The 22,496-nt window shown below is 39.1% G+C and overlaps 1 protein-coding gene across 14 annotated transcripts in view; it reads right to left on the minus strand.

The window, feature by feature from the left end:
- Nucleotides 1-1,444: 1,444 nt before the first annotated feature.
- pcbp3 (poly(rC) binding protein 3) overlaps nucleotides 1,445-22,496 on the minus strand; it is a 97,401-nt gene continuing 76,349 nt past the window's right edge. For 5 of the 14 annotated variants that reach the window (XM_030757678.1, XM_030757675.1, XM_030757677.1 and 2 more), the window contains 7 exons: nucleotides 17,410-17,538; nucleotides 15,887-15,961; nucleotides 11,328-11,369; nucleotides 10,299-10,377; nucleotides 8,063-8,115; nucleotides 6,494-6,663; nucleotides 4,786-4,955 (listed from right to left, as the gene is read on the minus strand). In XM_030757678.1, coding sequence (XP_030613538.1) covers nucleotides 4,901-4,955; nucleotides 6,494-6,663; nucleotides 8,063-8,115; nucleotides 10,299-10,377; nucleotides 11,328-11,369; nucleotides 15,887-15,961; nucleotides 17,410-17,538 — 603 coding nt within the window. In that variant the 3' untranslated portion in view covers nucleotides 4,786-4,900. The other 9 variants (XM_030757683.1, XM_030757682.1, XM_030757681.1 and 6 more) reach the window with 9 other exon arrangements.

Consider the following 22,496-nt stretch of genomic DNA (forward strand, 5'->3'; position numbering starts at 1 on the left):
CATATTTCTGTAACACAGTGAGAAACAGTGATTCACCTCAGTATGTAAATAAACAGTAAACAATTTATTTTTCAGCTAATTTTTTATGAAGTCCTAGGAAATAGGTTCTGGACCCCACGTTGAGATGCACTGGTCTAAACTTCTTTATGCAAATCCCTCCCCCCACCCCCAGCCTGTTGCAGCAGCTGGATACCCCTCCCTGAGCCTGGTTCTGCTGGAGGTTTCTTCCTATTAGCAGGGCGTTCTCCCTTCCCACTGCCACCAAGTGCTTGCCCATAGGGAGATGTTTGATTGTTGGGGTTTTCTCTGTGTTATTGTATGGTCTTTATCTTACCATATAAAGCCCCTTGAGGTGGCTGTTTGTTGGGATTTGGTGCTATATAAATCAAATTGAACTGAATTGAATCCAGCGTGACTCGCTGCCCCTGGAAACTCATGTCAGAAATCATAATAACTGTAGATATCGTTCCAGAATCTTCTCTTTCTCTTCAACCCCCAACCCATCTTGGCAGATGATTGCCCCTCCCCCGAGCCTCCCTGGGGTTTTTTTCCTGTTAAAAAGGGAGTTCTTCCTCCCCACCATTGCCAAATTTTTCCTTATAGGGGTTTGTTAGTTTGATGTGGTTCTTCCACTAATACTGTCTAGAACTGGCACTAAATGAATAAATGTGAATTGAATTAAACTAAATAGATTGTGCCACTGAATGGCTTATTTCTTGTGCCATGCTACTTCCATAATATAGGACAAATTAAGCAGGCCGTCAGGTGTTCACACGGACACTGACACTGCCTAATGGCACACCCATCAAGTGTCCAGCACTAGTGAGTGCAACTCCTCGCTTCCAAAAATGCCCCTGTGAACACATACCAAGATCAGTGGAACCACCCACATAACTCTCTGCAGTAGATAGCCAGTTATACATACATATATGTATGTAAGCATGGCTAACAACTTAATCATGTGTAAATACATTGAAAAATATGCTTCCAGAGTTTTAAATATCCCAGTGTTTCATGCATGCTTACCAGTAATACACTACATGTTCTGTTTCTAACATGGCTTACTTCCTACCAGTCTGTACCAAATGTCTGTACGGACACTACCCACAAGATTTTCAGCTCTTGTGATTTACAACGAAATCTTTAAATGAGCTACATGTGAGTGCAAATATGCACTAGACAGTTCTTTAATCGCTCCATATGGCCCATGCTGCTTATACACAGTTGCTATGACACAGCAATATGAATAACATGTTTATATGGTGGTGGAGTATAGGTGAATAAAAAGGGCTTTATTCAAAACATGCATTTGAATTCCACTCTTTGCTCCAGTCATTTACTTGATATGGTTTCATTTTTATATTCCGCTTTTCCGTCAGGTCTCACAAGAAACTCTGAAAGGCTGATATTTATGCATTAGCATGGTTGTTTCTTTTCTTTTTCTTTTTTTTTTTGGCTTACACCCTCAGTCATTTCAGGCTGGAGTCAGAGTGATGCATCCATCCCATTCCCTTTCACCGTTCCATTTCCATTTGGTTCCACCTGTTTGATTTTAAAATGAATGTGAAATGCAGTTGGTTTTGTGCGTCATGCAGATCATTCTACAGTGTACATACAATGCTAGGAAAAACAGGCAAGTGTCTACAGGCACACAGTAGAGCACTAATTTCATCGATTATGAAATCAGTGTGAAATGAACTGGAATAAAGTAAATTGTATAACTGTTGAACATTTGAGTGGATTAATTCATTGTTCCACCTAGTAGTCAAAAAAATGGGTAGGTATAAGGATGTGAGGCTGGGGGAGGGTCAACCTAAGTTTAAATTGTTAAACCAACACTTAGGTCTACTTTGTATTAACTTTTAAGTGCCTGCATTATAGACAAAGAACAACTATGGTGATGTCTTATAAAACGTGAGGTACAACAGAGTGATGCAGTGCATGAGATGGCATGGAAGATACTAGAGTGTCAAAAAAGTAAAGCCTTTCAGAAACATAAAAGACATGGATTTAGGTGTGAGGAGTCCTAGTAACAGTGCAGATACACATGTTTACACTAAGTACTAGAAATAATCAAAGTTAGAGTCACTTAAAAAATATCAAATACAGAGAAATCAATAAATTATGTGCAATGCCATTTGCTCAAGGGTCATGTGATGCACTGAGGAAAGATGGGTTGAAATTAGAGTGTGCCCATTCCAGTGACTTCAGACGTCAGCCTAAAACAGTTCAGGGAAGAAGGGGGGAGGAAGGGGAGGTAAGAAGAGGAGGAGGGGGAGGGAAGGGGTGGGGGTAGACAGAAAATAAAACAACTGTGAAAGAAGAACTTTCGCTTGGCAGTGAAAGTTATGTTGCAATGGCTGCCTTTTTAATTTTCTTGCTTGGCATATTTTTTTTCACAGAGACTTAACGCTGTATTCTCATTGCACCCATTCACATAAAACACATACAGTATGGCTACATAACCATGCAGTACTAAACCCTCTCATGAAGCCATGCAGTGAACTAAAATGAAAAAAACAAACAAAAAAAAAAACCATGGTGGCATGAAATATCCAACTGTTGTACTCTCTCACAGAGGCATCACATCACTCTTCTTCCTAACAGCATTGCTCGGTAGCGCTCGTGTGTCTTGCCTTTTTTTTCTTTGTTTTGTTTTTTATTTTCCCTTTTTTTTAAATTATTTTATCCTTTGTAGACAATGACACAAGAGGACTTCATAGGCAAATGTATCTAATATAACTATACCAAAAAGAAACACAATTTTATTCTTGAAAGGAAGCATGCTAAATAAATAGTTGAAGAAGTTTTGCTTTTTTGGAAAAAAAAATATGCTTGTTTCTGTTATTGCAGAAAGTAAGATGAGAAGATCAGTGGTATTCTGATGTGGGTTCATTAAATGTGAAGCTGGAGGAAAGGAGGACAGATGGAAACAGGTTACCTGGCTCTGTCAGAAGGTAACAAAATCCACCTACTTGCACCTCTAAAATTTACTACTTAATGTAATGTTGGGCGTGTTTGTAATTATCAACACTCTCCATTACATTCCTTTTTTATCTTTGGTCTGAAGAGAGGAGGAAGATTTGATTTCCCCATAATCAGTAATTACAGACCAAAGTATCCATCTGAATCTGACACTGCTTTAAATCCAACACTAAGCTTCAACCTCCAGAGCTTACGAACTGAGTCAAGTTTGAAGGGGCAAAAACTGACGACAAAACAACCTGAGGCGGACTCCAAGAGTTCTAAAAAGTCACTTTCCATAGACTCAGATGTTACAATATCCAACTCTACAACATTTAAACATGCTTACAGCCTGGCACCAAACAAAAAAATTTTATAGCTAAATTTTTCTTTTCTGAACAACTGTAAAGGAGTGATGCTTTATATACTGGATTTAAACTGCATTTGGCTTAAATTCATGTAGTAGTGGCATGACTGCTTCAACTATGATACAAAGTAACAGTGTGCTCAACTCCAAATCTTTGAAGACATGTAGGCTGCCCAGTCTTGAAGAAATGTGGAACTGGTACTCTCTGACAAATGTACAAGTACTTTACTTTATTTTATTTATTAAAGAAATAAAAGTGTTGTTTTTCAGCAATAAACCACTGTCAGTATAATTTAAGACAAACAACAGTGACAATATATAGAAGCCAGGTGAGGTCCAAATGCCAGGGGAAAGCAAGAGTCCTAATACTGACTGATCTGACTGGTGGATGGCTATAGATGGTAGCTGCCTGCTAGGTCTCATCTCCACTGATTCAAGTCACTGAAATGGACTTCTCATCCCTCTTGGTTGCTGGTGCCTTTTGGAGATTTTCTAGACCAGTTATATGTTTAAAGGTGTGCTTAATCGTAGACCATCCAAAAAAAATGACTCCAGAGTTTTGTGAATGAAATTCTGGTATTTTGTTTGTTGTTTAACATTAGTTAGCGGCTATCTTTGTCTCTGGGTTGCACCTATAAGGTCTATGGACTAGTGTTATAATGTTAGCTGATAACTTAGCACTCCTCCCTCTTCTCTAAATAAAGTCACTGGTCGACACCAAGGCCGGATTATCCAATGTTCATTCTGGACAAATACCCAGAGGGCATTGCACAATTGGGGGCCCACGGAAGAAGCAATGCCCAAGTAGTTGCTCCAGCAGTTGAGGCTGACGTCCTCCTGCAGACGAGAACTTATCAAGAAACCAGTTTGGTTCACAGTGTGGCTGCATGACTTTTGTGATTGTCGCCTACACGCAAACATATTTTGCCCAGGGGTCTGTAGCTTGATGAGCGTGTTCTTAGCGTGTTCTTTCATTTGTTATTCAATTCCCATTTTGGGGCATGATATAAAAAGGTGTGCACCAATTGTTTAAAATATCCCTGTTCCAGCACACAGCTCAACAATGCATGACAAAAGATTGGCATCAGTGGCCCTGATTAGCTAATCATTAGCCACTGGACCATTTTCTATATATTCTGCAAATATGTTTCATGTCACATCGCCAGATAAATCATGTGGAGTCCACAGGTCTGGACAAAGGCAATTTTAGACGTGGCTTCTTTGTGGATTTGTTTCCTTTAAGGAATGGCTGTGTTTTAAGCTAAGCCAAATGCTGTCTCACTATAGCTTCATATTTAAAATACAGAAAGTGTTACTGATTTTCTTCTCAAAATTTCTGCAAAAAAAACAGTGAATAAGCATATTTTCCAAAGTAGCAAACTGTTCTTTTATCAATACACTTGCTACATCAATTTTTAAAAACAAACCCCGGTATCAATACAGGCTAATGCTGAAGTGATATTCACAATCAACAAAAGGGAAAGTCCTACAGGATAACACATAAAGGTTAATCGTGAAGTTGTGGTTTTGATGTTAGCTTCTGAAAACAGAACCAGATTTGTGGAGACTTCAGGATGTTGTCATGGATGAGGGGTCATTCCACATGGCGGCCACGTCCCTGAACCTGCCATCGGAATTGCGGGAAAGCAGTAGCCGTTAGTTTCTTTGTGGACTGTTCTCTGAAAGCGCCTTTAGAAGTCAAAAACATAAAATCCCTTTGTGTTGAACATGTGGGTTCTCCTGCGCTAATGCTGATAACATTTGACTTTGAGGTGCAGGTAGCCTGTGGACATCAGTGCCGTTGAGTTTTCTCAGAGCTGCGGATTTCACATTTATTTTCACTGTTGATAATGAATTAGAGGTTTCAGTGGATAGAGGGGAAACAGAGGTAGTGGAGCATGGCAAGAAAAATTTCCACAGTATTTACTGGTATGTATAGTATCTTACGATACAGCCCCTGTTCATTTTGTCCTGCATGGGATTTAGCAGATTTTTGTCTTGGAGTAATTTGCTTTTTATTTCATTGATAACTTATGAGCAAAAACCCAATCATACAGTAGTTATATCTGCTAAATTAAGCTTGCAGAGATTGTATACCTTTTCGTGTTGGCCAACGTTGTGAACTGAGGTAAGCATTGAACATTTGATAATTCATTTATTGATTATTCGATTTACTAATCTGCAGGTTCTGTCCAAAGGCACAGCTTACTTTTTCTAGTAGTTGGCCCTGCTCCCACGAGCCACTTACTTACATAGAGTGTTCTTCCAGAAACTGCATTTTAACGTCTGCACTTGGGTGGAAGTGAGGAACAAAAGTGAAAAGGAACAACCATAAAACAAAATCAGCATGGCCCACCTTATTCATGGGTTTATCTGTTGCTTGTGTAAATCTGACAGATATTGTGTATTTCCTGGTGACTCATCAAGGTGTCAGTGTCATAACTAAACTTGTCACATCTCTTCTTTCATTCCAAGTAGCCCAATCAGAGAGAGAGTTTTTTCCTTGGATCTTCACTACGAGCATGGTCATTCAGATGTTATTACTGAGTCCATACTCAGAAGTGATAACACATATATAATCCATTCTAACCAAGACCTGAGCCAAATTTGTAATGGCTCAGCCAGTATTTCAAATAACATATTTCCACAGTTATAAATGTATAAACACATACTGTAAGTAAATTGTATAATTATTGTAATATAGTCTGAATTTTCTAAATGGTGGGATTGAGGAAAAAAAAAAATTGTGATTGTTGCATGTCATTCCCCTCCTAGCTTTCCCAGCATTTCTTGCATGTATCTACTTCAATAAAAGACATGAATATCCTCCAAAAAAATGTTTCTAATTGTTGCAGTGTCACATGACACATAAAGATATCCAGCAGTTTTGATTTTATAGCCTATACAAGCTGAAACAAGACCCACGGCTGCTAAAAAAAATTATGTTTCTTGCAGAAAATACAGGAACATTTGGGATTGAATTTATATTTTATATTTACTGCAATTAAACATTTTTTTGAGCATGTAATATTGTATGTTATGTACTCTTCTTTCATTCCAAGTAGCCCAATCAGAGAGAGAGTTTTTTCCTTGGATCTTCACTACGAGCATGGTCATTCAGATGTTACTTTTATCTTTAGCCCAAAAGACTTGAAAGGTTACCTGGCATTGATGAGATACTGGGCCAGGCTGATGTTAGCAGGGGTCCCTGTGATGGTAATCTGACGTTCTGATGAGCCCTCCATGGCATTTGCAATTTTGATCTGCGCCCCAGACATCTGTCGAATCTCATTTATTTTGGTGCCCTGGCGTCCAATAATGCACCCTATTAACTGTGGGGGGAAAAAAGCAAAAGTCTCTGAATCTGAAGCAAGGCAATCACTGTGCTGTCTTACAGTATTTATACATAATGCCAGTTATATTTAAGTAAAAAGGGAAGCATAATGGCTTATGAAATAGAAAGTTTATTTTCAGGAAATTTGTTTTAGAAGTTTGATTAATGATGGCATGGTCAGTAGATCAGCATGTGGGGTTATTCTGCTATGCCAACATTAAGAACTAAGGTTTGCAGGACTACTGTTGGTAATGTCAATTATTTCTTCTTATAACATTCACAGTTTTAAAAAGACAATATCTCAGTGCACTTGTTATTTGTAAGTATTTATTAGTTAATTAACAGACATCCTTTCTATTAAAAATATAATCACTTAGATCAATATTCTCTCCAACATCTTGTCAACATTATAAACACTTAAATAAATTGAAGAAAAAAACTTGAAAAGAAAACATAATGTTTTTAAACATATATAGTCATGTGAAAAACAAAGTTCCCGTAGGACTCAAAGCAGTTGTTCCATAAGTATTAAGAGGGTAAGTAGCAGCCAGGCGCTGCTAATCAAGTGCACTTCATTAATTGATCATCAGCATATGTAAAAGCAGAAGTTAGGGTAGTTTGCTGGTCTGGAACATTTGGGTGTGTGTTTACATAAAGTACTTAACAAATATAGCTTATTTGCTAGAGTTGCAAGGAGAAAGCTTCATCTTGCTAAAAAGAACATAACAGCAGGACTTAGGTTTGCAAAGTTGCATCTGAACAAACCTTAAGACTTCTGGTACAATGTCCTTTGCACAGACGTGACTAAAGTGGTGATGTTTGACCATAATTCACAGCGCCACATTTGGTGAAAACCAAACACAGCATATCAGCACAAACACCTTGAGCCAGGTGTCAAGCACTGTGGTTGAGAGGTGATGATTTAAGCTTGCTTTGCAGCCACAGACCCTGGGCATCTTGCAGTCATTGACTCGACCATGAACTCCTCTGCATACCAAAGTTTTCCAGAGTCAGATGTGAGGCCATCTGTCTGAGAGCTAAACCTTGCCTGAAACTGGGTCATGCAACAGGGCGATGATCCCAAACACAGCAGCAAATCTACAGAGTGGCTGAAAAAGAAAAGAATCGAGGTGATCCATTCAAAGTCCAGACCTCAACCTGAGTGAAATGCTGTGGCGGGACCTTAAGAGAGCTGTGCATAAACAAATCCCTGCAAACCTGAACTGAAGCAATTTTGTTAAGAACAGGGGGCCTTAAATCAAACAGAAAATGATTACTTCAAATTACTGCTGCTGAAGGGGGTTCTACAAGCTAATATATAATAGAGTGAACTTAGTTTTTCACATGACTGTATTATTCAGAAGGCTGTCTCATAAAAACTCTCCAGCATTACTCACATCGTTAGGAATGGTGAGTTCATGGGTGCTAGCTGGTGGACTGGCATCCAAACCTGTGCCGGGGAGCAAAAGTATAAGAAATATAAATACTTCAGCAGAATAATCGCTACAAGGAACTTTGCTGTTTTCGTAACACATTTGGTAACACAATCCATCTTACAGCAAGACAGCAGTGTTAAACTAAACTAATCTGCCTATTCTGGCTTCACATTCAGGGTGGTACTGTAATATCTGGTAAAGTATAACAACTTTTTTTGCTAATCAAAGCTAACTGTTAGTGACTGTTGCTTTGGCACGGTATCAGTTTCTCTCATTTAATTTATATTAAGTGAAAGTGAAAAAGAATACAGTAAAAGCATGTTTCCAAAATTATTAAAATGTTCATTTATTTTGTAGCAAAACCTTTAAATGAAATTCTCTGCTTGGAGAGAAGAGGAAACAAACGCACATTCAGAAAAGGGTCCATGAACTTTGTTCAATCAGTTACTCATTCCATGTACTGGTATGAAGACAGGCACAGCAAGGGTTTAAAAAAAAGAACATTGTGTGGCTGCCCAGGAGACAAAATGAAAAGATACACAGCTGCTATGATGGGGTAAAATAACCCTACATAAAACACATGAGGAATCAATAGAAGTGTGGGCTGAATACACCTACAAGTCAAACTCAAGAAGACACCAAGAGCATATGATGGAGCTCAGGTTATAGTAGCTTACTTAATTATGGTAATTCAGAGTGCGTTTGATCAGACATTTCAGTGGTGATACGCTTGGCGTTAATCGGCTCTTCGCGGCAAGTAAGTGGCTAGTTTGTCTCCTTTGCTCTCTGTTTCACCCATTAGGCTTGTTTCACTGTTTCCAGAGCAGAGTGACAGGGGAAAAAATGTTATTTGAGTTGTCCAGAACTCCAGAATTTGATATGTGGATGTAAATGGAATAAAAGCAGCATGGTGGCTTAAGTGCAATTTATGCTGCAGCATTAAATCCATAGCACAAGTACGCCATAACTGCAAACCCTCCTGAAATCCTTCACTGGAACTTACACAGTAACCTCACGTGCGCCTCCCTGGAAATGTTGAGTACATGTTGAGTCAACGTAACCCGCAGTGATTGTGATTAGCCCAGTTAGTATCAGTGTGTCCTTCTACACGGTCCTGTGTGCTTCTTCTTTTGATGCCAACTCGAAGAGAGAAACTCCACCAACGATTACCGTTTTTGTTGTTAAAATTGCAGAGCAACACAGGCACACCAGCACGAGTATAAATACTGGCAAGGGCATTGCTCCCCTGCGAAGGCTACACAGAATCTGTGCAGAACTATAAGTTATGTTATCACTGTTGCCTCAGGCCATGGACATCCTGGGTTCTAACAAGTGCAGGGTCCTTTTGTGTGGAATTTGTCCCCCTCCGTGCTTGTTTGGGTTTTTTCTGGGAGCTTTGGGTCACCCAGGCATCATAAAATATCCTGATTTAATGTTTCTTATTTCAGCCCAGGATACTGTCTCAAAAGTTATACTTAATCTCAAGAGATCTAACTTCCTGTTTGAGCTCTTCCTAACAAGTTAGAATTTGTCAAAAGAATAAATTATGGAAGAGAAAAGAAGCCTACACAAAAACCTATAACCTTGCTACTAATGACTGAGATAGAGTGAGATGTGCAGTCCAAAGAGAAGGTGAACTTTGGATGTGTTTCTTATCCACCCGGACTTCTTCGAAAATCCTTGGATCTACATAAATCTCACAGATGACCTCAAAATGCTAAGTTTGCATCTCTGCATGCATAATGGCTAATGCTTTTGGCTAAAAATATACTCATGAGACCTCTATTTGATTGTTTGCAAGCACGGATGCAGAGGTCGTGATACACATAGACTAATACCAAGAGCTATAAAAGAGATAGAGATATGACTGATTATTATTGCAGAACCAGCCAACCTGTTGCATTAGAGTTTCCATCCTTAATGGAAAGTTAACAGCCTAAATAATTTGCCCTGCTGCCAAGAGATAATTCAGTTTGGAATACATTGTTTTAAAGGGAAGCCCGGAGGCACTTTTTTCCTCTCACTGGCAAAATATCAGAGAAAAATACATACATGGACAAATCAAAGAAAGATAGAAACCACAGGGGCCAAGACATGCTGTGCCAAAATACAGATAAGGTGCAAGGTAGGGAAAGAGAAAAATGTTTCTCTGGATGCAAAGAGAAGGAAGTTTCTATTGGGCCTTGTGGGTACGTACCAGGGAAAGCAGGGGTGGTCTGTCCGAGAGGGGTAAAGGGGGTTTGCTGCATAGCCAACTGGTGGAGCTTGGTCAACTGCTGAAGGGTTAGGAGGGAAAGTAGAACTAAGAGGTTACTGTTACACAGGTCACACCAAGAAATGAAGCCAACCAAAACTAGAGTGAAGAAACGGTGAGGAGAAGGAGGCCATGACACGGGGTGGTGGAGGACAAAAAGTAAGAGAAAAAGAGATACAGAGAGAGGATGACTGTCTGTCATGGAGATGCAATATATTAGATAATTAGATTTTTCTTTCCTTTCTGTTATACCTGTTTCCTTGTAATTTTAACATTCTCCAATGTGATTTTGAAAACGTGGACCCATTGGTGAGTACGCTAACATTAATTGCAGGAAATCATTTTTTTTCACCCTCTCAATTACCATAGATGGCACTTTTTACTCACAGAGGACTCATATGATTGTAAGAGCAGCTGCTCTCCCACCCAATATGGTCACAGAATGTCCATCAACTGCTGTATATCATTTCCATCCAGAATGAGGGAAGAACGATGCTTTAAAGGCTTCCTCTCCTTTTAAGAGGAGTTTTAATGAGGGCGGAAGAGGGTGTCAGGCCTATACTTGAGTGATTGTACCGTCAGCCACCACCTCCACTGGCATCAATCATTGCCCAACTTTGAATTAGTGGATCTGACACAAGGTAGCTCTTGAGATGCTCTTACGACAAGGACAGATGAAGGCAGATTATTAATGGAGACTATATGGTCCACTGGAATTACAGTAAAGAGCTGTCTACATCAAAACTGCCATTACTGTCTTGATCGTTAACACCAGGAGTCACTGGTTTGTAATCAAACAGATATTTTCGATAGTTCGGCCACAATGTAATCTTAAACTATCCACAGGCAGTGATTTTGAAAGTGTGAGTACTTTTTTGCTTTCCTCAAAAGAACTGGTGCAATCAGATGTTTGCTTTTTATATAATAAAAACGCAAAAATAATGAGATTGAAACAAGAGACTAAGAACTCACATCTGGGTGTGGTATGGCATACTGTCCCTGAATTGTGTAAGCCTGGAAAGATAAAACATACAAGAAAAATCAGCCTTTAGTATCACAGGAATTAATCAAATAAAGAACAAATCAGCTTTTACCTTTTCAAACCCTCTTCAAATATTTAGTTCAATCGGGCTTTTTAAGTCAACGTACAGTTGTGATCAGACATTTACATACACTCATCATGGGCCTGAATGTCATGGTAATTTTGGGCTTTTAATGATTTCTGTTCTTTTTCCAGGTTGGAATGACTATAAAGTATATATCTTTAATTACTTAAAAAAAAGAATTGGGTGCACAAATTTCAATTTAATTTAGATTTCCTCTCATCTACACAGGGTCAAGCACTTAAATATATACATACACTCACTTAAACCTTTTCATAAGTGATGCTGAAGGTTCTATAACGCCTTTTTAACTTGACAAGGCCTATTAACGTCATCTTAGCAATCTTACAACTGTTGGTTTCTCTTTGCCAGCATGGGAAGCTCTATTGGAGCCATTTATAAACAACTGCAGATTCTAAGATGATCAGCTCAAACAACTGTATATAAGTAAAAGTTATTCAGATGTGTCTCCACTTTGCCGAGGTCTGGAAAAAGACCTGAACGGTCACCTTCACTTGAGAGGAAATTGGTTAGGATGTTCAGGAGGAACCCAAGAACCCCCAAGGTTCAAGCCTGCCATGAACTGGAAACTGCTAGAACACCAGCATCACTGTCCACAGTGAAGCAAGTTTTACATCTCCATGGACTGAGAAAGTGCCAACCAAGAAAGAAGCCCCTGTTCCAAAATTGACACCGTCAAGCCTGACTGAAATTTGCAGCTGCCCACACGGACAAGCCAAATGTCTTCTGAAGAAAAGTTTTGGTTAGAGGAGACAAAGATTGAGCTATTAGGATACAATGACAAGAGGTATGTTTGGAGGAGTAAAAATTAGGCTTTCAAACCTAAGAACTGTACAAACTGTCAAGCATGGTGGTGGTTGCATCATGCTCTGGGGCTGTTTTGCTGCCAGTGGTACTGTTTGGACAAACAGTACAAGGTGGCATGGAATAATAGAGGGAGAAGACTACCTCCAAATTCTTCAGCTTCATCTCAAATTAACAGCTAGATGTTTGAAACTTGGACACAATTGGGCAATGGTCCCAAACATACATTGAAACTGTTTGGGAAGGATTAAAGCAGGCTAACATCAAGCTTCTGAAGTGGCCTTTCCAAAGCCCCAAACCACACCCTACTCAAAATTTGTAGACTATGCATAAACAAAGTATCTGCCTCAGTCTCAGGTGGGTAATTATTCAAATAAGGAACATACTGTATATTATTCCTTACCGTGTGTCTATATAATATATAATAATGTATATACTGTATACACAGTATATAATGGTTGTTTCTCATATTAAACATAGCCAAAGTTTCAGATACTCACAGTTATTCCCCATGAGCTAAAAGCTCAGGCTTTATAGTGTTTTCTTCTAATTTTGGCTCCATTTGATGCTTAGCTTTAAGGGAGAGGAGCTAAAACAGTTTCTGTTTCTGACAGTGTGTTGTCTGAAATAGGCTGTGGTGCTGCACCAACATCCAGTAAAATATAAATAAAGATTATTTTGAACTTTGAATCATGAAAAGGCACTCTAGTAGAGTTCGAGAAAAAATATGGAGATTGAAATATGCATAATAGGTCTTCTTTAAGTATGCCGATTGTAAGTTTTAGTGTGATTCTCTGGTAGTAACAACATTAAAGTGATGACCCACTTAATCTTACACATCATTAACAATGGCATTAACTAACATTAATTGATGATCTACTTAAGTATTAACACGTTCGAAGCAGCATCAGGAAACTCATGTCATATGTAGATGAATTGCAAAGACACCTTGTATTTTACATCCAAGTCTTAGAAGTACACAAAAATTAAATTAAATAAATCCCATGACTGGCATTAAATATTTCATAATGTCCATAAAGTGTATTTGGTGCAACTTTGAGCTGCTTTATGATTCCTCATCTTTGGTTTGTTTCAATTCATAGATTCAACTGTATAAACAAAATAGCTGCCTCAGTCTCAGGTGGGTAATTATTCAAATCCCAGTCTAGACTGTGTGTGTGTGTGTGTGTGTGTGTGTGTGTGTGTGTGTGTGTATACTAAAGTTAAACATAGCATATTAGGCTTCAGTTGTGCTTTCTTTTTCTTTTATTTAGCACCCAATGGTTCTGATTCCCAGACTAAAGTAAAGCTTCCAAATTGGAGTCATTACAAGTAGTTATGTCTTGTCTCTTTTTCACTAAGTTTTCTAATGCATTCAATAGCTTTTAGCCTAAATCTGCAGTTAAATTATGTGTATTAGCTGGACAGACATTAGTATTCGCCCAGCATTCTTGCTGACATTAATGCCATTGTTGCTGAATCACACATTATGGTGCTGCTACCATCCCCACCTCCCTGCCTCCTTCTGTCACTATCCTGCGCACTCACCCAACAATGACTATCAACTAAAATCCACTCACCAATCACATGGACTCAATGCTTTTAGGCATGTAGATATGATAGAGTTCAAACTGAGCATCAGAATAGGGAAGAAAGATGATTTCAGTAACTTTGAACCTGACATGATTGTCGATGCCAGACAAGGTGGTCTGAGGATTTCAGAAACTGCTGATCTGCTGGGATTTGACCACACAACTATCTCTGGGGTTTACAGAGAATGCTCCAAAAAAGTGAAAACATCCAGCGAGCAGCAGTTCGCGGAGTAAAAATGCCTTGTTGGTGCCTGAGGTCAGAGGAGAATGGCCAGACTGCTTCAAGCTGATAGGAACGTAACAGTAACTTAAATATTTGTTAGAACCAAGGTGTGCAGAAGAGCATCTCTAAACACACCTTTCTAACTTTGAAGCAGATAGGTTGCAGCAGCAGACAGGATGCTACTCCTGTCAACTAAAAACCGGAAACTAAGGCTAAAATTCACATGTATTCACCAAAATTGGTCAACAGTAGACTGGAAAAATGTTGCCTGGTTTGATATGTCTGAATTTCTGCTTTGACTTTCAGATTGTAGGGTCAGAATTTGACATGAACAACATGAACATAGATCCATCTGCTTCAGGCTGCTGGTGGTGTGGAGGATAATTTCTTGGCACACTTTGGCCCCCTAAGTAAGCAATTGAGCATTGTTTAAACACCACAGCCTACTTTACTATTGTTGTTGACCATGCCCATCTCTTTGTGACCTCATTGTCCACACCTTCTGATGGCTGCTTCCAGCAGAATAACGCACCATGTCAGAAAGCTTAAATCATCTCATACTGGTTTCTTGAACATACTGTACTCAAATGGCCTCCACAGTCACCAGATCTCAATCCAACATCATTGGGATGCTCCAGGATTTGAAATGGGGGATTCAAATCATGGATGTGCAAATCATCAGCAACTGTGAGATCTGTGAAATCTCTGAGGAATGGTTCCAGGACTACGTTGAGTCTATGATGTCAAAAGGTGGTCCAACCTGGGACTACTAACATGTACCTAATAAAGTCATGGTTGAGTGTATTTAACCAACTCCAGCTCATATCCTGAACTATTTTATACTACTTTTGCCATTGCTGGTAAGACTGTTATCATTTGTACAACGCAAATTTAAACAGAAGTCATATTAGTGTGTTTTTGTTTGTTTTTCTTGCTTTCCCACCTTTCCCTGAACCTTCATTTTTCTATCTGTCAGTGTCATGGGAAAATACTTAAACTAAGCAAGCTAAAATAAGCTAACAGATCGGCTGATGTCAGTTCCAGTCCATATCAGCTGATGGCTCAGCTAACTTCTCCAAAAGGAAAATCTTATATATGGAGTGCCACTTAAGCTATTTTAGTCTGCATACAGTTGCTCTGCAAGCTGCTTTGCAACCCACCTCCACCTGATCTTCTCCATTTCATGGTACCAATAATTAGTTCTGGCTTGAGCAGGTCCTACTGCTGCAAAGGCCATACAGCCACATGTAAATTACTGCAGTTAGAATAATACTCCTATCTTGACTAAAGCCTCTCTGCTGGAATTTTTCTGATAGGGATCCTAGGCAGGTCGTTTTGACTGTTGGGGTTTCTCTGTATTATTGTAGTACATACCCATACCATTTTGTTGTTAATTAATACAAAAGAAGCTCATTATAACTTATGACCCAGCAGGTTTAATTACATTATATTTTCAAAGCGCTTTCTTGCCTACGTCTTTCCTTCTGTCCTAGTCTGAAATGTGAAAACTGAAAGATCTGTACATCAGCCATGCACACCAGCTGCTTCCTCCCAAATTTATAAATGTCAGTAAAAAATAAAATACAATTTAGACACAACAGCCAGCTACTATGCTGCACCTAAATCTACTCATATGGAAACTTTATTTCTAGGAGACAGGGTTGCAGAAGTTGCAAGTGTGCAAATAAATGTTTGAGTAAGAGTTGCAGTAAGAGGCTGATGCTGCAGTAAAAGCCCCAAGTTGGCTGTAGGGACAAACTAACAAGCTAAAGCTAGCTCAGCACTTACCTGGCCACCAGAAAAAATGACAGGGGTGGAGGCGGGCTTTGGGCGGTAAGGGATAGTGGCACCTTTTGGTGGGGACTAGGAGAAAGGAAGGAAAGAGATGAGGCAGAATCAATCTAAAGCAGGCAAAATGCTCATATAGGCGCACCAAACTCACAACTGTACAACAATTGTTTTAGTTTAGCATAACATGAAGAATGGAGACTAACTAAAGTTAATCGCCAATTAGCCGGGCAGGATGAGTTAACTAACCTTGTTCTGTCTGAAGGTAACAGAACATGCTAAATGAAAAGAAAACAATAAAAATCTGTCCATTATTCTACCCATTTTCCAAACCAGGAAACTGCTGCTGCTCAAAAACCAGCATTTAGTGCCCAGTTAAATCAGAGTCTATTATTTTGGTGTGAATGGTTATAATGTGGTCGTAGTTCCTTTTTTCTTAGCTCTTGATGAGGTCTGAAAACCTTTTTCCCGATCTTTCAAGTTGTTATGCTAAGCTACACTCACTGAATAGCCATCGTAGCTTCATATTTAATGGACAAATTTAGTGGTACTCTTGTTCTCTTCTAAGTCTTCTTAACAAAGAAATATATGTCAAAAAAGTTCCATAAAATACTGTAATATTTTTCCATTTGGTTTTTCACTGTGTGCAGTATAATGCATATGAAGCAGGATAGCATCCGCCTACTTTGCAATCCACATATATAATCAGATTTTCCAAAGTGCTTTATTGCAGGAAAGCAGAGAAATCATTATGCGGCAATAAAGTGTCATGTGGTGAGAAATGTTATAATTTTCTGTCAGTAATATATTGTTCATGAACACAAAAAGGATTCTTGAAGCATTACCATGCAAATGCAACACTATTTTCCCCCTATGCCAGCAATGAGAAGGCAGGGGACTCCCAGATTCTGAACTTACTATGATAACACCAAGTTACTGATTTGTGCTGTGCAGCAGCAACAAGCCTATTCTAGACAGTCAAGAGGGCTTAATCAAATCTCAACTGTAGCTGCTGTGATGCAGCAGGAGGAGTATCCACTTCAGATACAATATCCAGACAAAGTAATGGTGTTACTGACTGTTTCCCTGACAGTTCAGTTGGACACTAATGCACAAAAATGATCGATAATTACAGATGGCTTCCTCTAAATTGCATCAGAATGATTTAAATTGTAATCTATGTTGCTATGCTGCAAATAATTTCTCACTTTCCAACAATACAAAAAACATACATGTAGGCCGGTCTCGGCAACTTAATAACACAAGTAGGTTGCCTGTCAAGTTGACATTTATGGACAACAATTGTTGCCAGGTGGTTCTGACCATCCAAAAATCAATTTCTTAGAAAATGTGTTTCAGAAGCACAAGCACTGAATATAAATACTTAGAGTCATGGTATAGGTCTAGCCTGAAGTGAAATGCAATTCAGACTCAGTCTGTTCAATACATTTTCTTGGAGACTGGAAGTACAGTAGTCAAAATTGGCACTTAAAGTCATTTTGCTAAATCTGTACATACTTTACCTCCAGCATGACCACACAGATTTGTCTGACACACTGAATGATGGCTTCTGGGGTCCCAGAGATTGTCACTGCACGTTCTGTGGAGTTGGGCAGCATGTCTCCTGCTACCTGGACCTGGGCCCCTGTGGACTAGAGTAGAGGAAGGGACTCAGAGAGGCTTGATCACGTTGAGAGAAATTTATCTGCAACACATTCCGGCTGTGCTTTGCATCGCTCTCAAGAGTACAGGCACTTACTTTGGCAGGGAAATTAAAACTGAAAAGTACTTCAAGTACTCTAGGTGCAGGCTGTATGAGAGACTCAATTTTAGCCTTTATAAGAGTATCATGGCAATTGGGATGCTTAGCTTGGCCTCTTCTTTGTTATTGCCTTCAGTTGCCACATAAAGCCACCTGGAGTCACAACATGTTGCCTTTAGAACTATATTTTGTCTCCACATCTTGTTTTTTTCAGCTTCCATCCACAAGGCAACAGTGAAGCACCCGCCCACACTTGCTCACTCAGCCACTGTGCAGTGTTTGCCACATCACCGGGGAACAAGTGTAGACAACAGCTGATGCATTTCAGACACGTTTTAGATGTACCGCTCCACCATTAGTGTCCACCGGCTATTCATAATTATCTCTAATTGCTAGTGTTGTAGTCAAGACCACCTAACCCGAGACCGAGACAAGACCAAGACCAGAGGGTATCGAGACCGAGACAAGACCAAGACTTTTAGGGTCCGAGACCAGTCGAGACCAAGACCGAGGGGGGGCGAGACCGAGACAAGACCAAGACCAGTGCCTGACACTACATGACACAATAAAATGTGAAACATGATCAAAATCACTTCTCAAATTGATCTGAAAGATCCGCATTCCCATAAAATCACCCTGATATTAAACACTCACAGCTCAAATAAATATAACCATCTTTATTTAATACTCCTGGGTGACTTCCATCATTTATCACAGAATGTAAAACAATTATTCATAGTTCATCACAATAGTCTTAACTTTTCTCTGCCTTTCATAAACTATGCATAAAGTTGTGTTGTTTTTAAACCAACAACCTTTGTAAAAATGGGTGCTTTTTCAAAACCACATAGCTAAATGTGTAAAACTGAAAAAATGGCAAACACTCATCAACAGTAAGAACTAAAGCCTTTAATCTTATACAGATTAAAGCTGCAGGATGTAACTTTTATAAAAAATCTGGTTTTTACATATTTGTTAAAACTGTCACCATGTCAGACAGTATGAGACCGATAATCTGCGAAAAAAATGGAGCTCCTCCACCTCCTCCCTGAACCGCTCCCAGTCAAAAACAACCAGTCAGAGCCAGGAGGAGGGTCTTAGCACTGTCAATCACTCCTGGTGTATGCTGCTCAATGTAGTTGTGTGCAACACTTCATAATTTGGTATCGATCCTATGTAAAGTAAACACAGGGCCATTATCACCGATACTGATACCAATACTTTTTAATAATTATGAAGAATTTCCATGAAGTTTAACTGGTTTGAGATTTTTTTCCTTTGGATCATTAATTAGTTAAAACCCAGGATAGAATTGGGCAAAGTTTATATGTAAGTAGAAAATACTTTATCAAAATAAAAGTTATTGTTCTGAAACAATAGAACAAAACAATTTTCCCCATACTGTACATTGATGTCTGGAATTTTTTTTCATAAATTAAGTGTACAAAATCATCACTCAAGAACAAATGCAAACTTTTTTCCAGGTAGATTTTTCAGAAAGTATAATAAAAAAATTTAATAAAAAATGTTTCTTCTTTTTTTTTTTTTTTTTTTTTTTTTTAATTTTTAAATTTTTTTTTTTTTTTTTTAATTTAAAAAAAAAAAAAAAAATGTTCCTTCATTCACTAATTTTCTACAAATTTAAATTTAAATTTGATTTAAATGTTTCATAGCAAAATCCTTTTTTTTCCCAAATAAAATATGTTATGCATCACATGACAGTATAACAAAACACTGTGGGGAGGGGAGGAGCAAAGTGCTCTGTGCTGTGACAGGAGCGACACTTAGACAGTCAGCTCGCATCTTTGATGAAACCTCAGCACTGCATACAGGAGAGAAACTGAAGCCAAAGTATCGATCTCATTACACTGAAATTGATCAATACCAATACCAACATTGTCATCCATATTATTGATATTAGGATCGATCTGCCCACCACTAGCTCAATGTATGAATGGCGGAGAAACAACTTACTTACTTCTCTGCCGTTACCATTGGTAACTTCAGGGTTCTAGCAAGAAATATTTCTCACCCCAGCACTAATGCTAATGCTAATTAGTAAGCTAATACTAACCACTAAATGCCGCTCCCACTTGTTAATTGAGTGATGGGGCCTAAGACATAACCAGAAAGCAGTAATCAGTTTTTTTTGGACATGTAGTTACATTTCTCGAGGTGCATGTCAGGTTTGCTTCAGAGAGGATTTTCAGTTATACACAAAGGATCAATGCAGAACTCTAAATCAGGCCTTATTAGATCGATAGAATGATCATTTTTGCATATAATCCAGAAAAGTTACATTTATACATCAAGCATTTAATGTGTCCCAGAGTGCCGTTTCCTTCCACTGTGTTTGCAGAAATCACATAAAAAAATACACAACAAAAACATAATCCAGATTCCTCAGCTGCTAATAGCATTTCCTACATTTGAATATCAGCCACCATGTTGTGAGCATAAACTATCACGTTTTTAATGCAACAATAGGAAGTGACATCATCTTGCTGGGAACTGTAGTATTTTATTCTTGAAGGCCTCTCATAGCTCTACTGGTGCTGAAAACTAATGTTTGACTATGGCTTTCTGAATACAAGTAGGGCTGCAACTATCAATTATTTTAGTAATCAAGTATTCAATTGATTACTCTGTCAATTAATCAAGTAATTGGATAAGAAATAATTTTTCATTTTAACAACTCATCAGCTTATTTTAACTTCCGTACTGCAGATGTTTCTCTGTGTGAAACAAACAGGGTGGATGGAGCAGCTACAAAGTTCTCTGTTCTTCATGTTGCTGATCAGGTGGTTGATAAAAACATTTTGACGGAGCCCCTCTGTACTGAAGGGGGTGGAGGGGGCACCGAACGATTGCTAGTGCTAATGGCAGCCCCCCTTTCCCCAGTACACTGTGGTTATAGATCTGTTCTGGTGGCTACAGCTGACGTAAAGAAAAAAATAACAGCTGACATCCTCTGCACACATCCTGCGCACATTCAAACATGCGCACTCACAGCACAGAGAAGTGGGGGCGTGAAAAAACATCTCAGGGATCCACTCGTGTTAAAGGGTTGTTTTTGTTTTTTTTGGAAATGCTCCGCTTACACTGAGACACCTGAGCTGCAGAACTGAAACGAAACATCAAAGCAACAAATTTGTGTCGAGGATTTTTAATAATCGAATTGCGTTATTCCAAGAATCGTTGCAGCCCTACAACTTGCATTAAATTTTTAGTTTGTGTATCAAAATACATGAAGGTTGGTATTTACCTTTCATGCTGGGATTTTTTTGTTGAATCGGAAGCCTGAAATTTTCCTTTGATCTTCATTTTCCCTCTTACTTCTCTTCGTGTTCATGCGGTTATTTCGATTTATGCAGCACACGCGTGACCATAGTGAGATCAAACGTACACACTGTGAATGAAACTGTCCGTGCTCTGTGGTAGATTGCAAACTGCGGTGAAATGATACAGGCGTAAGCAGCGATAATAGCAGCGACCTAGCCGGGGCGGAGTCTGTGAGGTGCGCTCTTTTGAGAGGCAGAGGAGCGCAATATTTGTTGGATTTGAATCAGTACGTTTTGCATCCAATAAAAGCAAAGATGTTAACAAATAAATTGGACAGTATTCTGGCAATTTAGTGATATTTCCACAGCTGTGGTCTTGACTGGTCTTGAAATAAAATCCCGAGTCCGCAAGGTCCGAGTCCATGACAAGACCGAGACCAAATGTGGTCGAGTCCATGACAAGACCGAGACCATCAAAAAGCGGTCTCGAGACCGGTCTCGAGACCAAGACCGATCTCGAGTACTACAACACTACTAATTGCACCACTTTTAAAACCATTGCCAAAAAAAGTTGCTATTTTTGGATAATGGGATGTTGTCATTTACATGTCTCTCCACAAATTATTTCAAAAATGAATCTTTGCAGATATAACTTCATGTACAGCAGCTGAACTCTGTCAATCTTTGTGATACTGACTGTGACTTAATGACACTCATGCAAAGCAGTAATATATATATATATATATATACACACTATTTTTCAAAACTGTTGTAATAGCTCACCTGTAAATATTTCATATGCCAACTACTTAAAGTGGACCTGTTATGCTATATAAGCTACTATATAATATATACAGTGTTCGAGTGATGGATACTCGTATTAAAAATGGCCAAAGTTCCCTGTTAGTCAAAAGCTCAGGGTTCACAGGTTTTTTTTTTGGTTTTTGGGTTTTTTTTTAGGGTTTCTATTCTTGGCTCTGTATGATGTCTGGGGGAGCAGATATCCCTAATACAGGGATCCTCATATCCAGGCCTCGAGGGCCAGTGTCCTGCAACTTTTAGATGTGTCTCTGCTTCAACACACCTGAGTCAAATATAGAAGTCATTAGCAGGACTCTGGAGAACTTGACTGCATACTGAGGAGGTAATTCAGCCATTTGATTCAGGTGTGTTGGCTCAGGGAAACATCTAAAAGCTGCAGGACACCGGACCTCGAGGCCTGGATTTGAGGATCCCTGCCCTAATATAAATCCCCTTTAGGCTCGCAATTCTGAAAGAAGCCCCGCCCACTTGATTTTCTTGAGAGGGGAGCCAATCAGAAGGAAATTTGCTCAAACCAAGAGTGGACTTAAAGCAGGAGGAGCTAAAACAGCTCTTTTTCTCAGGCCGTGGATGAACTGAGGGGTGGCACCGAGAGAGCCGACTGTAACTGAGATCCTGCTGCTCAGGCAGAGCAGACGAGCCACAGCACAGTTAAGACGTCTGAGGAGTTTAAAATCACATTAGTTTCATGTTTGAAGGCTTTTTTTTCCTTCATACAAAATATAAGCCATCCAGATTCTTGTGG

This window comes from Archocentrus centrarchus, chromosome 21 (genome assembly GCF_007364275.1).
Source record: "Archocentrus centrarchus isolate MPI-CPG fArcCen1 chromosome 21, fArcCen1, whole genome shotgun sequence".
Taxonomy (NCBI): Eukaryota; Metazoa; Chordata; class Actinopteri; order Cichliformes; family Cichlidae; genus Archocentrus; species Archocentrus centrarchus.